The sequence below is a fragment of the Condylura cristata genome, unplaced genomic scaffold (genome assembly GCF_000260355.1).
Source record: "Condylura cristata isolate star-nosed mole 26May11 unplaced genomic scaffold, ConCri1.0 scaffold00001, whole genome shotgun sequence".
NCBI lineage: Eukaryota > Metazoa > Chordata > Mammalia > Eulipotyphla > Talpidae > Condylura > Condylura cristata.
In genome coordinates, this window is record NW_004567102.1 from 21,401,131 (window position 1) to 21,416,271 (window position 15,141).

At 36.5% G+C, this 15,141-nt stretch overlaps 1 protein-coding gene across 3 annotated transcripts in view; it reads right to left on the minus strand.

Moving 5' to 3' along the window:
* The window catches only part of KHDRBS2 (KH domain containing, RNA binding, signal transduction associated 2), a 429,412-nt gene that overhangs the window by 231,524 nt on the left and 182,747 nt on the right, over window positions 1–15,141 (minus strand). For all 3 annotated transcript variants that reach the window (XR_001145205.1, XR_001145208.1, XM_004673598.1), the window contains exon 4: window positions 2,444–2,590. Coding sequence is in view for 1 of the 3 variants with exons in the window: in XM_004673598.1 (XP_004673655.1) it covers window positions 2,444–2,590 (147 nt within the window). In the remaining 2 variants the exon portion in view is untranslated. The remainder of the gene's footprint in view (window positions 1–2,443; window positions 2,591–15,141) is intronic.

A 15,141-nucleotide genomic window follows, 5' to 3' on the forward strand; every position in this document is an offset into this window, starting at 1 on the left:
AAAAAAAAAACATTAATTCAAAAAATGTTTACTTGAAAATAATATTGACTTCCTTCTGTGTCTGGTATAGTTCAAAATTGGGGAGCAAATTAAAAAAAAAAAACAAGATGATATCTCTGCCCTCATGACATTAACATTTTAGCAGGAATAACAGTAAATAAATTTACCTGAAGGTGGTAAGAAGTATAAGTAAAATAAGAAGGCTATAGTATTATGGAACAGTGAATGTTAGAAATGAATAGGATGAACAGTGATAATGTTTAACAAAAAATAGCAAGACTGACTGTGTGATGAGGGAAGAGCTGCCTGCAAACTCAATATTTTAGCTAAGACCTGAATGCCAAGGCTATAGCTTATGTTAACATTTTGAAGAAGAATCTTCAAAATTCCTCCCAAGTGAGGACTAGATCCGTAGTGTTGGGTGAATGGGATAGACAGCATTTCTGCAGAGCAGGTGAGTGAACAGCTGGACAGACAGAAAATCCCAGAGACAGGTAGGACTACGACATATCAGCTAATGTAATATTTTCCCATCTTTAATAGTTACTTGACTCTGTATTTTAAAGTATTTTCAATGTGGGATATAAACCCCAGACCTGACCTAAATAGCCATTTTATGCCTCTGAATCACCCCTGATGATTCTAATTCCCATTCTATTGACTGTCAAACAAATGTGTCGCACATGATGCTCAATAGTGGGAGTCTAAGAAACTGCTAATCCTGCCATCATAGTCTATATTTTCCTGGACAAGATATAAGTGAAGCACTAGTAACTTGAAGTCTAAGAAAGGGAGATTATTTCTGGAATGCATAATAAAAGTGTGCTAACCTAGCTTGCAGTCTAAGCACAGACATATATATATATATATATATACAGTATTGAAATAGTATCATTTAAAAAATCTATCGTTTCTTCATATCTATTGCAATACTAAAGGGATCAAAACAAAATAGTGTTTCTTCATTATCTATGTTATTTTATATACATTTATCATATTTAGTATTCCCAACTGTTTGAGAGGTCATTTATAATTACTGTTCTTTAAAAGATGAGTAAGCTGAAGCTCTTGAGAATTTAAATGACTTGTTATAGTCATGGGATGAGTTAGTATGGTAGGCAATCCTAGACTTTTTCTATATTGCCAATATCAGCAAAGGTCTGGTTTGAGCTAAATATAGTAAAACTGTTTCCTCAATAGCACTAAGTTCAAAGGTTAAAAGAAGAGAGCGTAGGTAGCATCCTCATTCTTAAGAAAAATGAGATCCATTTAGGGAAGTGATAAGAAAAAACCAAATAAAAAGTTGTACAGAAATTTTGTGTGCATATGAAGTTCAAAGAAATAACAAACCTAAGAGATTATCCTATGACCTGTATTGACAGAAGTGTTTAAACTGTTATGTATATACATAACTTATTATTATGCATAAGTTGTTCTGCATATACATCATTTATGTATATAGGGATATATTTATGTGCTTTTACATTCTGACATTTTCTGGGATAATTCCTTTTCCCATTCTCAAAAATCACTTCCAATCAATGACTCTTACCCACCATTTCCTATGAGGTTATTGCTTCATTTAGAAATCTATTGTACTTTTCAATGTCCACATTAATTTTGGTCTCTCTCTCTTCTCCCTCAAATAATTCTACCCAGTCACTCCAGGAAACTTTACTCAGTAACTCTTCTAATTATCTTATTCTCAGCTCTAATTCTGAAGACAACACATGTATTTGAAGGACATTTTCCTATGATACTTAATTGGCAACCTTCAGGAAAGCTTCATTCATTTAACCTTCCTCTATTTCTCAGAAGACCAGTACTGAATTCTACTGGTCTTCTTCAACACATAACCCTGAATTGTTACCTTCCTATATAGAGAAGTGTTATTCCAGTTTTTGCTTAATATCAACATATGCCTGGCTGTGTTGATTTTTTTATACTGTGTTTGATGCTGAGCCAGGACCTAGCACTCTCTCACATTAAAATGCACTTGCTATTTTAAAACAGTATCATTGACTTATTACACATTATGTATCTAATTACTTTTTCCGCTCCAACTGTAACTGCAAATACTCTATTATAATTAAAAGTTGCCAACAATACATATCAATTAACAATTGATGGAGACAAAAGACAAAAAATATGTATGTTTAATTACATACTTGGGTTTATGTGTTGTCTTACCTATGGCCATGAACTGGTGCAGCTATTAATAATGTACTGAAGAACAATACTGCTGTCAAGACATCATTACGTGGCTACATGCCATGTCCCTTGCTAAGTGTTTTTGTAAACTGTTTTCTATTATCTTTATATCAACTCTGAATAATTAGTTTGCAACATGGGTTTCTTTCTAAAAAGTCAATGAAGATTAAAGGCACATGTTTAAAATAGAAACTGATGAGAAACATTGGTGTAAAAAATGAAAACCACTTACTGGAACCAGGAATTTTTTAATCTCTTCCAACGCATGACTCATACGTGAATAAGCTTCCCCAGGTGGAGCAAAGACTTCAATTAATACGTGAAGCTCATCACTCAAGTGGGCATATTTGGCTTCCCCACTCTTCCTTAGCTCTTCTTCCTGTGAAAAAGAGTATTTTTAGAAATACAAATCCACTCATTCTGCATTGATTTAACATTTACTGAGAATATGACAAAAGGGTATAATCTAAGCAAATTTACCATAAGTAGAAACCCTTTGAGAAATAAAATCTAGTACAAGCCATTTAAAGATTTTAAAATAATTTTTGAGTGTTCAAATGATTTAAAAAAAAAAAAAACCTGGTATAATTATCTACAGCAGATTTTAATCAGCTAAATGAAGACACAGACTCTGGGAAAAAAAGTTTCAGATACAACATTAACACTTTAGGTTCCACCCCTACACTCTAGAAGTAAAGGATTATTTTCATGTCTGATGAGGAGTATACTGCAGGTAATAAGACAGAGTATTACTTTTAAGAAAAAACACAACTTCCAGTTATTTTTTAAGAAGTGGTTGAAGGTTACTTATTCTCTACAGAGCTGAGCTAAGAAGGCAAAACCACTGCAGGCTTTTCACTGCACTGCGGGCCCTGGGGGGAAAACAGTTTTCTCAGAGTTTCTCAGATTGTTTTTATGCCCTGACCTTCCAGCACAGTAGGTAACATGCAGTCTTGACATGCTGTCCATATGTGATGAGAGCCGTAAATAACACGCAACCTTGAGTCATGCCAAGAAGGCACAGAGCAGGATTCTATGATCTGGGCAGATGGGTAAAGGAGGAGTCCTGGAGCCCTCAGTGACTTTTCAGGCTTTTAAGGATCTTTCTACACCATTTGTAGAGAGGCAACAAGTTGCAGGGCAGGCAGGGGAGCAGGAGGGTAGCAGAATTCGGATCCCCAGATATGCTTCATTCTCTCTGGTCTCTCAGATATCGCCTCAGGGGCCTCTCGCATGCTCTCCACTGTACCTTGCAGCTCTCAGCTCTGTAGCTCTGTTGACCCGGCCCTTGTATACTCAGCCTCCAGGCTCAGGTGCTCCCACTCAGGCAGACCCACACCACACTCCACGTAGCGCCATCAGGCCTGCATGTAAGACCACAGGTGTTGATTGCAGATGCTAAGGCAGGAGGGTAGAAAAAACCTGACTACTTACTTTTACCCTACACCTTGATATATTGTTCTCAGGAACAAAACATACTTCTGTAAAGTACGTCTAAACTTGTCTTGTACCTATTTTGTCTACACATCACATAAAAGCTAACAGGACTCCTCAGGAGGTCTCTAATGGCCACTCACTGGGTACAGGGCCATACTGCGGCTGGAGGCCAGGGATCTGCCACTGCTGGATGCTGCCACTGTTGCTACTTGTGTATCTCCTGCTGCCTTATAATACAGACTTGTTCCTGCATCCCATAGAGGGGCTTCACGACATGTTTTCTCCTCTTCTTCCATCAAGAGCAGGCAAGCTTATAGCTGAGGCCTGATACTCATATTCCAGTCCATGCTTCCACAGGTTCAATTTATATTCAAATTGACAGCCACATTTTCTCTATCACTGTTACCTCATTGTGGTTGACAGGTGTCGATTAAAGGGGTGGTGGTGATTAAGCATGATACTGGCATTGATTCTGCACAAGCTACATATTCTCTACTTAACCACAACCACATTTCAATTGGATCATATTTTTTTATATTACAGATTTTTATAATACTGATTTTTTTTTATAATACTCAAGCAAGCACTTAAACTGACTAATTCATTAATGCATTACAGGTGCAGAGAAGTCAGCATACAATGTATACACTTTTCTATTTTCCACGTAGCTCTAATCTCACAATAAACTTGTATATTACATATTTCAGGATAAGAAACTAGGCTTAAAAATAACTTTAAATAGCTAAAGCAATGTTGAAATTCAAACTCAGCATATGTTGCAACTAGAAATGCATTTTTTAAAAGATTTCAGCAAAATACTCAGTTTAAAAAGTTAGATAACATTGTTTTACTTTTGTTGACACCCTTTTCTAATAAATCAACATTTTTTCCAACTAAATTTCAAAGTAAAAAGTGACTCTTCATTTTATGTATGAGTTAAATGGAAAAGTGACTTGAATAGACCTAAACTGGATAAACAAGAGCAAATTGGTTGTTGACTTCATCTTTTCAATTGTCTGCCCCAGTTAATGTGTTTGACTAGAAAAGCCAATCCCCAAAGGACTCAGGGAGCAGATGAGAAGGTGTGCCTGTTTTCTTCTGCATCCACACTCAAAATTCCTATAACCATAAAACCTTTAGGCCTCAGCATTCTCCCTCCATCTCCCTAAGTATATTTCCTATCCTCACCCAGGAGTTTGTACTTAAAATTATTTCCCTTAGCATCTTATTCTCAGTTTGAAAAAAAGGCAGTACCTGACTGCAGGAACACACAGTGTTGGTGTAGAATAAGCATCTCTTTCTCTTTTAGGTACTGTTGGGATGTAACTGCTGTCAACTGTGGTATCAGCTTCATTTGCACATAGAGTTTCAGTAGTTAAATCAGTCTTCCTGATAAGCCCACTTCTCAAAACTCCCCAAATCACTTTCCAGTTGATAAAGGTTAGCTCCTGGTTGGATTTGATAATGTCTGTACACTAAGAGGTATGACATTCAAATAAGAATTATACTAAATATAGTAAAATGGTCCTGTTTACATATATCTATATTTTAGCCATTAAGCTAATGTTCATGAATAACTCTTGCTCTTTAAACTCACTCCTCAATATCCCACCAACTCACCCTTCAAATAAAGAGATGAGATCAAAGAACTTTCTACCCAGAAGTTCAAGTATTAATCAGATTCAGTTAAGAATTTCATTCAGAATTCAGTTTAGCATGTGATAGCAATGGCAAAGACTTCAAAAAAAAAAAAAAGAAGTCAGCACAGCAGATCTCATGGTGAGTTACTGGTGGCTATTTCTAAAACTAAACTGTACCTCATGAAAACTAAACTGTACCACATTGGAGTGACTTTCCCCTAAGCAAAGTATCCCAAGTTTTAGTTTCTTATGTGAAATTAAGATAATGGTACTTACATCAAAGGATTTCTTGAGTTATAAAAAATTGAAAAGATTTCGTAACTAAAAATGTTCTAAACTCCATCCCTACTTTCACAAGGAGTGTTTTTGTTTTTCATTTATTTTTTCAGTTTTTTATTATACAGATTTTTATTTTACATCATTTTTCACTTTCTGTACAATGCATGCTTTTTCCTCTCAGGTGTAATCCCTGTAAAATCCCCATCACCAATTCTCCATGTTCTTCTCTCCCTGTTTTGATCCCTCTCCTTGCTCTCCTCTGTAGAGTGTCTTTGATTAAGAGTTGCCTATTAATATTTTTAATTTATTATAATTATTTTTTTCCTGATCCCTTATTTGGTTCCCCTACATTCCTCCTATAAGTGAAACCATTTGATATATATATATTTTTCTTCCTGGTTTAGCATAATCCTCATGCCATTCGCAGCTCAGTAAAAAGGGATCAAGAAGTGTTTTAAAGATAAAGTTTGGCTGTTTCAACAGAGGCCAAAATAAATATGACTCAAAAAGGTAGAAGAGTTATTTATCTCACTAATGAAAGTTAAGTTATAGGTAATTAGAAGAACAGGTGGCTTCTCTGCAATCTTACTCAGACATCCTAGTTTCTCTCAATTCAAGAGAACTTTAGAATGTTGTTTTCATATGCGTAAAGAAAGTCATCCATCACTTCTGAATTCTATTCTAAGAAAAAGGAAGAATAAGTGGATAGAGAAAAACTTCTTTTGAAAGACATAAACCAGAGGATGCACCCATCATTCCTGCTCATTTGATCTTTGTCAAGAGCACAGTCACAGGGCCCTGGATACAGGGGAAGCTATGATTGTGGTATCAGGCCTAGTCATCATGAGACTTCACTAAGTGTAAGAGCTTTGTTTACGGTAACAGGGTGGTCCCCAGGAAAAGGGGAAGTTCCAGGCTCCCTGCTCCACCCAGAAGGAGGGTGGAGCTGAGCAGAGAAGAGACAGAATCTGAAGAAGAAGGAAGCAGGATGGAGAGCCAGGAGATCTGAGGACGCCACAAGGAGCAAAAAGCATGTGATGAAGAAAACATGCTTGTATCTTGGCCCTGTGCTGGTTGAAAGAGATGTGGGTGAGAGACCCATGGGGAGGTTCACTATGGCAGCTTTTATCTTGATTTTGATTTTGTTCTTTTCTTCCCTGACTTGTCTGGTTATTTCTGACCCTTTTCCATGGGTCCCCGCCAGAAGATGGCCAGGATTTCAGGCCTCGCTTTGGGCCAATCCCTTTTGAGTAGGCATTTACCCATGAGGGGATGTGTAACCTCAGGTGTTTGGTTTTGAAATTATATTCTTTGTCTTCTGTGTTGTATACTCATTGTATTAAAGTTCCTTTCCATTAAAGTTCTTATGTCTTGTCTTGATGCAGTGGATGGCAGAACCTATTTAGAGGAGGCAGATTTGGGGGTTCAGTGGTGCCCTCTCTCCCTGCCCTGTAACAAAAGTATATACTCACAATAATGAGCTGTCTTTGTCATCCAGTGATAGGTAAAATGACAACTGATTATTAAGTCTAATTTTGGTAAAGAGCTAGCCAGCATTTGCCAAATTTAATTCAAAACCAAGTGCTCCAAATAAATTTTGGGAGAAATGGCTACTTTGCGATGAATACATTATCTAATGAGTTGATTATGCTTTTTTTTCCCCCAATGTTTCTGCCCAATTATCCTTTACATTTTTGTTTTCTGACAAGGTCACTGCACCCAGGGTGTTTATATTAGATACCACAAGAAATACAAAATAGAAAGAGCAAAAGAAATAGAGCAATAGAAGGAGCAGGAAAAAAGTAAGAAAATTAAAAATGCTAGAAAATAATTGGGTGCAAATTGAAATGAATAGTTCCAAAGTTAACACTACAAAAGATATCTAATCAAGGCACAGGAAGAAAATCAAAATAATGTTAAGATGCACAGACTAGAAGTGAATATGTTTGGCATGGTACAAAATTTATTCAAAATGTAGCACAAACACTTAAGATTATTTAATCTTACATGGAAAAGTACATTCATTCCAATGAGGGTACTTAAGTATTAAATTCCCTATAATGTTTTGTAGTTTAAATCATTACAATGTAAAAGTACTGCCTGAAAAATATGAGTCTAAGAAAGTATTTAGAAAATACTAAATTTGTATTATATATCCCCAAACTCTGTACTCCCGTCTTATACTCTAAAGTAAAATATAAGCAATACATAATTTAAGGAGAAAGCATGGTACTGAAAGAGTATAATCTGAATTGCATTGATGAATTTAATCACTGGAATTTTTTTTAAATAAATATTTCTTAGGAATTATCATTTATATCGTCTACAAAGTCAATTTCTGACTCGGAAATGATTTGCCAAGTAGGAAATTTCACTTTTATTTCAGAATAGCCAAGGGTGCTGAGTAATTTGGTTGCAGTTATTTAGTTACTAACATATTTTTTAAATTGGTCTGCCCAATTTCAAGGCTACACACATAGGTTAATAGATATATATTATGAAGATTAAATTCACTTGGAAGAAAATAATTATAAAAGCTCAAATTAAGTGTTGCTTCAACACAACTAAGAGTGTATCAGTTTAACACTGCTTAGCTTATTCAGTTAATTTAAATGTGTAACAATTCTAAGATAAAATACTATGAACTTGAAAATTACTTTAAGCCAAAGAGCTATGTGTAATTTAGTAATTTTAACTTTCAAATGAATTGTAAATATAATGCTTACAGTATGCCACATGAAGAATCATATTACACTGAAGGGTCCTATTATGATGGTAGTTCACAGTCCTATTCTGTTTATGATGGCAAGGGTGAGAATTTCAGATCTTCCATTTCATAGTGTGTAAACTTGGGCAAATGAAAACTCACTATTTCATTTTATAACCTGTCACCTGCAAAGTGATACAGATAACAGTAATAACATAGCAAGTATTATTTAGTTATGAATATCATTATGCATTATTATGCTAAGTATCTGTGATTCATAGAAAGAGTTCATATGAGTTCAAATCTCAATAACATTTTTAGTATAGATCTTTCAGTAACAGGAATAAACTAATATATATTTTTAAGCTGAAACCATATGATATAGAGGACATGCAAGTTTTATACTTTGGTTTGACCTTAGAAATTATTACTGTCATATTTTATCATCAGAATTATAATTTGTTAGTGTCTTTTGTGGACTGTTTCTTCTTAATGCCCCAGGGAACTTTCTTTTAACATAAATTCTCTTAACAAATAAAAAAAAGGTTATCTTCACAGCTTGCTCCATAAAGAAATTCAAATAAATACACATTTATGGGCCCTTCCTGGTGGCACAGTAGGTTAAAGCACAGCACTAAGAAACTAAAGCCACTTCAGCATGAGTTCATCCTTGCCAGGAAGTGACCCACATGGCGTGGCAGACCTCTCCTGACCTGCTCGCTGCTCCCCTCAGTAGTATACTTCAGCAGTCAGTCAGTTATGCTCCCCACTCTCTCTGGTGAATCCTCTCACTGCCCCTGAACCTTTGGCTTTTATCCCATTTCTGTATGCATAAATAAATAAAAAATCAATCAATAAAAATATACACATTTTATTATTTAGACTTTGGCCTGAATAACTATTTATCTGAATCACCATTTTCAATGCATTTTTAAGTATATATGTGAAATTATTTAAATACCAGTACAGATTAGTTATCTAAAATTTATCCACACAATATTGATAGAAGTGATGTATATAAATACATGATAGTGATAGCTTGATCCTCTCAAAGACCTTAAGTTCTTTTTTTTAAAGATTTATTTATGTATTTATGCATACAGAGTTGGGGAAAGGTGGTGGGAGGATTCACCAGAGACAGAGTGCAGAACAGAACAGGCAGACTGAGGAAGTACACTGTTGAGAGGAGCAGCTGGTGGGCCATGAGAAGTCTGCCATGCCATGTGGGTCACCTCCGAGGCAGGGATCAAACTCATGCAGAAATGGCTTTAGCTTCTTAATGCTGTGCTTTAACCCGCTGCACACCAGGGAGGGCCCACGTTTTTGGTTTTTTGTTTATCTGTTTGTTTTTGTTATTTATACATACAGAAATAGGCACAGGCCAGAAGTGAAGGTATGGCGAGAGGATTAACCAGAAATAGAATGGGGAGCAGAACAGGCAAACTGACAAAGTAAACTCCTGAAGGATGAAGCTGGTGAGACAGGAGAGGTCTGCAGGGCCATGTGGGTCACCCTCTGGGTGTGGATCAAACTCGCATCTAAGCAGCCACAGCTTTGCTTAGCGCTGCAGTGCAGCGCTCCAATCCACTGCACCACCAGCAAAGGCACTTAAATTCTTGTTGCTGTCATTTACTAATCTCTGCTTTCTTGAATAGAATATGGCAAAAGTTCTCCAGGTATAAAAATATAGATGCTCCAAATGAGCAGTTATGAAGTGGGTGACTTTCACTACAGTAAACCCATGCTAACATGTACTAGGCTCATGAAGGGTAATATACAGGAATCATCAGTAGAACCAGGACTGATTTTTAAAAAGCAGTCAGTGTTTTCAAAGTAGAGAACGGGTAGTACTGAACAAAAGATTACCTGTGCTTCAGTTTGGAGGATGAAAGTTTACAAGCAGGTAGGAACCTTAGTTCAGGAAAATAATATCACACACTATAGGTTACCATCAATGGTTACCTAAACCTTTCAAACTATGAAAGGACATTATCCAAAGCAATGGCAAATCTAAACACAATAAAAGTATATTCACTGTTAGAGGAAAATAAGGCAACTTATCTTCTCCAATGGAATCTATAAAAAGGGTTACAGGGTCTCCTTGGTGGCATAGGGTAATTACCAGCCACAGCAATAGTTCAATCCCAGGCCAGGGAGCTGACACACATGGTGCAACAGATCTCTCCATTCACGCCCGCTGCTCCCCTCAGCAGTGTATTTCAGCAAATCTGCCTGCTCTGCTCCCCACTCTGTCTCTGGTGAATCTTCTCACCCCCTCAGCCCTCCCAACCCCACACCTCTGACCTACATCCTCATTCTTGTATGCATAAATAAAAATAAATCTTTTAAAAAAGACATGTTTACAATCTTCCTCCTATGAAAAGACATATAAAAGTCTTCTATACCTAAATGGCATTTAAAATGCATTTGTTTAGTAATTAAGATAAAAACATTTATTTTGTAGTGATATAGCAACCTAAAAACACAACTTTCTAAATGTGTTCTCTAATTTCATAATTCCCAATTTCAATTGAAATAAATGGATCTTGATGACTTTCAAGAGAGGGATCTGTTATGGAAATGCGAAAACCCTTCTGGGAAGTGTGTTGAAAATCATTCGTGAGGCATGGGAAGAGGGGCGTGAATCCTGGGAAGAGTCTGCCACGGAGATCCATGGGATTCATGGGGAAAAGATGTGAGTGTAATGGTTCTCCCTGAAGATACCAAGAAGCAGGTATCATCGGGCCTTATTTTTAAAGATGGAGAAATGTGGATAACCAGAAACCACAGTTCCACAGAACTGTCACTCACGAATTAGAGGGTTTATCCCTATTTAATTTCAACAACCACATCTAAGTCAACAGATGTTAACAATGAAATCAGGTAGAATATCTTAGTGCATGTCATTTGAACACATGAATTGAAGGAAGAGAATGATAAACATCTGTATAAACACATTTTAAGAAACAGTTTAGGTATTAAAAGGCATGATTTCCAACATAAAGGCAAACACAAATTAAAAATAAGAAGTTTACGGAGCTCTCCCTGGTAGCACAACGGGTTAAAGCACCTCATTATGAAATGCTCGAGTTCAGTACAAGATCGATTCCCCCCCCACCCCCCACCCCCGCTGCCTCCGCCCCCGGGAGCTGACCCACATGGCTGGCAGACCTCTCCTGACCCACCCGCTGCTCCCCTCAGCAGTACATTTCAATAGATCTCTGTGTTCTTCTCCCTGCTCTGTCTCTGGTGAAGTCTTCTCACCCACAAAACCTCTGGCCTGTATCCCAGTTCTGCAAACATAAATAAATAAATCTTTAAAAAATATATTAAGTTTAATTCTATTAAAAATAAAGGATGGGGGCCCTCCCTGGTGGTGCAGCAGATTAAAGCACAGCTCTAAGAAGCTAAAGCCATTTCAGCATGATTTCGATTCCCAGCCTGGAGGTGACCCACATGGCACAGCAGACCTCTCCTGGACCACCTGCAGCTCCCCTCAGTAGTGTACTTCGTCAGTTGGCCTGCTCTGCTCCCCACTTTGTCTCTGGTGAATCCTTTCACCGGCCCTGCACCTCTGGCCTATACCCCAGTTCTGTATACATAAATAAATAAATCTCCTAAAAATAATAAAAAATAAAGGATGATATCTTTCCATACACCTTCTCAGCACTTACCTTAGAAAACATGTGATTTTAATACTTTTCCCATCTTTTGAAATAGATCACTCTTTGAATACTTGATAGACCATTACTTTTCTGGCTTGGGAAAGTATTTCTCAAAATTATGGACACAGTCTTGAAACACAAGTATCAAAATGGCTAGTACCACTATTCCCACAGTTTCTGTGGAAAGTTGAGAGTCTAATTTTGGTGCGTGCTTTGCTTCATGTTGAAAAATTACTTTCATAAAATAAATGAGAAGATTGTTTTCCTTTTGGATGATGTCAATTAGTTTAACAAATGGCATGATCAAGACATTTTATTTGAGGATTACTTATATTTAAGTTGAGAAAAAGTACATGAGGAACAAGTTATATCTGCTTGGATATACAAAATCGTAACATGTCTGTGTTTTCTCTTAGGGAATACCTAAGAGATTGTCATTTACATTCTGGTATACTGTTCATTCAAAATATTTTCCTCTACATTTGTAAGTTGGGAGATTTTCTTTTCAATTATAGTTCCCCTCGATTTACTGAAACAAATGATAACATGCTATTGATACTCTGCTCCTATCCATTAACACTATATTTAAACAATCAACTGGTATTTCCTTTTTACTTGAGGACTTGCCTTGTTCAGGACAGACACCTTACTTATGTTAATAACAGGAAGGAGATGCCAGGGAGCATTCCCTGACCTCTTAGGAGTCATTCTCTTAGGATTATGTGGAGCTGTTTTTTAAATATCCAGCTCTCTAACTTCAGATAGACTAACCTGCATGTTAGCCTTTGCCTGAGTACCTGCTTGGGAATCTCCTAATTGTTCACAGGATTGAACTTGTTTGAGTTTATAATTTATATGGGCTTATTCAATTTTTAATTTTACTTCCTCATTCCTCTACCAAGGATTTTAGAGAACTCCATTCAAATAAACTTCACGTAACTAAATTTTCTGTCTTTTTCTAGGGGAAAGCAAACCAAGCCAACAGGACAGTAGATTAAATTCAGGAGGGAAAACTCACATCACAGCTTATTTTTCCAGAAACATTAAATGTAAAGAAAAGTACATGACTAGAATGAGTTCATAAAGGAATTAGAAACATGGAAATAGATCCAGTAAAGTTAAGGTATAAATCATAGGAACCCCACAAAGAGAAATCATACAGAAATAACAAAATTAATAAACAAAATATGGGAGAAAATTCTATACAGTCTATAGTTCTAAGAGTTTCATTCCAGTTTAAAGAGAAAGAGATTCACAATAAGGTGGTTCTCAGTAAAAATTGTTCAACTTTATGTTAAACATCACCATTTTACCCTCCACCCAAAAAAAAAAGAAAAAAATGACAAACTCTTAAAACTGGTTAAAATTTGAGTTATAATAGGAAAAATTATAATTGACATTGGAATCTCATCTAATATTTTTTAATTTAAAATGTGGATAAAATATCTATAATATTATGTTGAATATTTGCCAGACCCTCTGCTGAATGTTTCATGTATAGTTGTTATTTTACTGACCCAGAAATGAGACAGCATTTGATAAACTTTCTCAAGAACAAGAACTTTATGACTGCAGAGCTCCCAGGGTCATGGATGCTGATGAGCTAAAAAGTGATAGTTCATTATTTTAACTACACTACTACAAAATATGACTTTTATTATACCTTTCTAAGAAAACCAGTATTTAAGCAACCTGGAATTCAATTAAAAAAACAAAAACATACTAATGCAAAAAGACAAGGCCCATTTCCAAGTGGGCTCAGTAGCTAGAATTAATGAAAATTTAAAATGTTCTCAGCATCTGCCAACTAAAGCAATAAGCAAAACAAATGACGTTCAGCTAGAACATGTGGAAGATGGAAAATATTTTTAAGTCCCTTTACTTAGCGTGGTACCTGTTTCCTGTTTCCCATTTCAAGAAGAGGTATCCTCATGCATGAAAAGGTTTAATGAAATGTAAGACAGGCATCTTTTGAATTTTGAATAAGACCCTGGAAGAAAATTTGATGAAAAGAAACCTATGAACCAATTAAGATGAGAAGACTGCTAGTGAATTGGGTAAGGGGCTCTCGATTAAGTCATCTTTAACCTGATGGATATTGCCAGCATTGCTTCTGAGCCTCATGAAGCTAAAAGGGCAAGCTGTCACTGCCAAACAATAATGAAAAAGCAAATACTAGTAAATCCCCGTTGGCAGGAAGCAACAGGCCAAATGCTTGCTTCTGAAAGAAAAATTAGAGGTGGGATATCAATTTTAGGGAGGACGTTTTGTACAACCAGACATGTTTGTAGCACACACAGCAGCAAGATACCAAAACAAGTCTGAGCCACGATGCGGAAGCAGAGGGAATACATATGGAGAGGAAAAAACAGGAACAACAAAAGGCCAGGAGAGCTGCTGAGGAAGTTGCTGTGGAGGTGTAGAGACGCTGCCCACAGGGAAAGCAACTGCAACAGACACATCAATTTGATGATTACACTGCTAGTCAAGCAACCAGGAGGAGATGCAAACACCATTTAGGGTCAAAAGACAGCTAGCCACAACTAGAATATACCTGGTAGCACCGTGAAATGGCAGCCAAGTCTACAGCGCAGTCAAGGTCAACCAACATCACAACAGAATACATAATGTTTCTACTTCTTTCCTTCTAAAAACCAAACCTGAAGACAGTTTCTTTTCATAAATTTCTGTTAATATACTAATTACTAAAATTCAACAAGTTCAACAATTTTTTTTTAATCTGGCACTGGCTGAATTCACCAGCTCATATATCTTCTGCCCTTTCTTTTGCTGGTGCCATTTTCTAATCACAGGAAAATTCTTCCCTTTCTCTGAAATCATCATCCTCTTTTAGACTTTCTTATTGCAAGGACTAGATAAAATATATTCATGAGACTTCAAGAGCTAGCAATTCAGAAATAACTTCTTCATAGGAGCTTGCTTATAATATCTTCTAAATAAGATCTTATCATAAATATTTGCTAATATATTACAAAAAGGTATAGCATTCTCTACCAGATCAGAATATTTGCTTCCCTGTATACTCTTAAATATGGAGTGTGCCTTTATGTAGGCATCATTGTTGTTGTTGTTGCTGTGTGTGTGTGTGTGTGTCTAAATACGGGGAATGGGCCCTCTCTGTTGGAGCAAAGGGTTAAAGTACAGTGCTATAAAGCCATCCACAGCCCTGCAGCACAAGTTT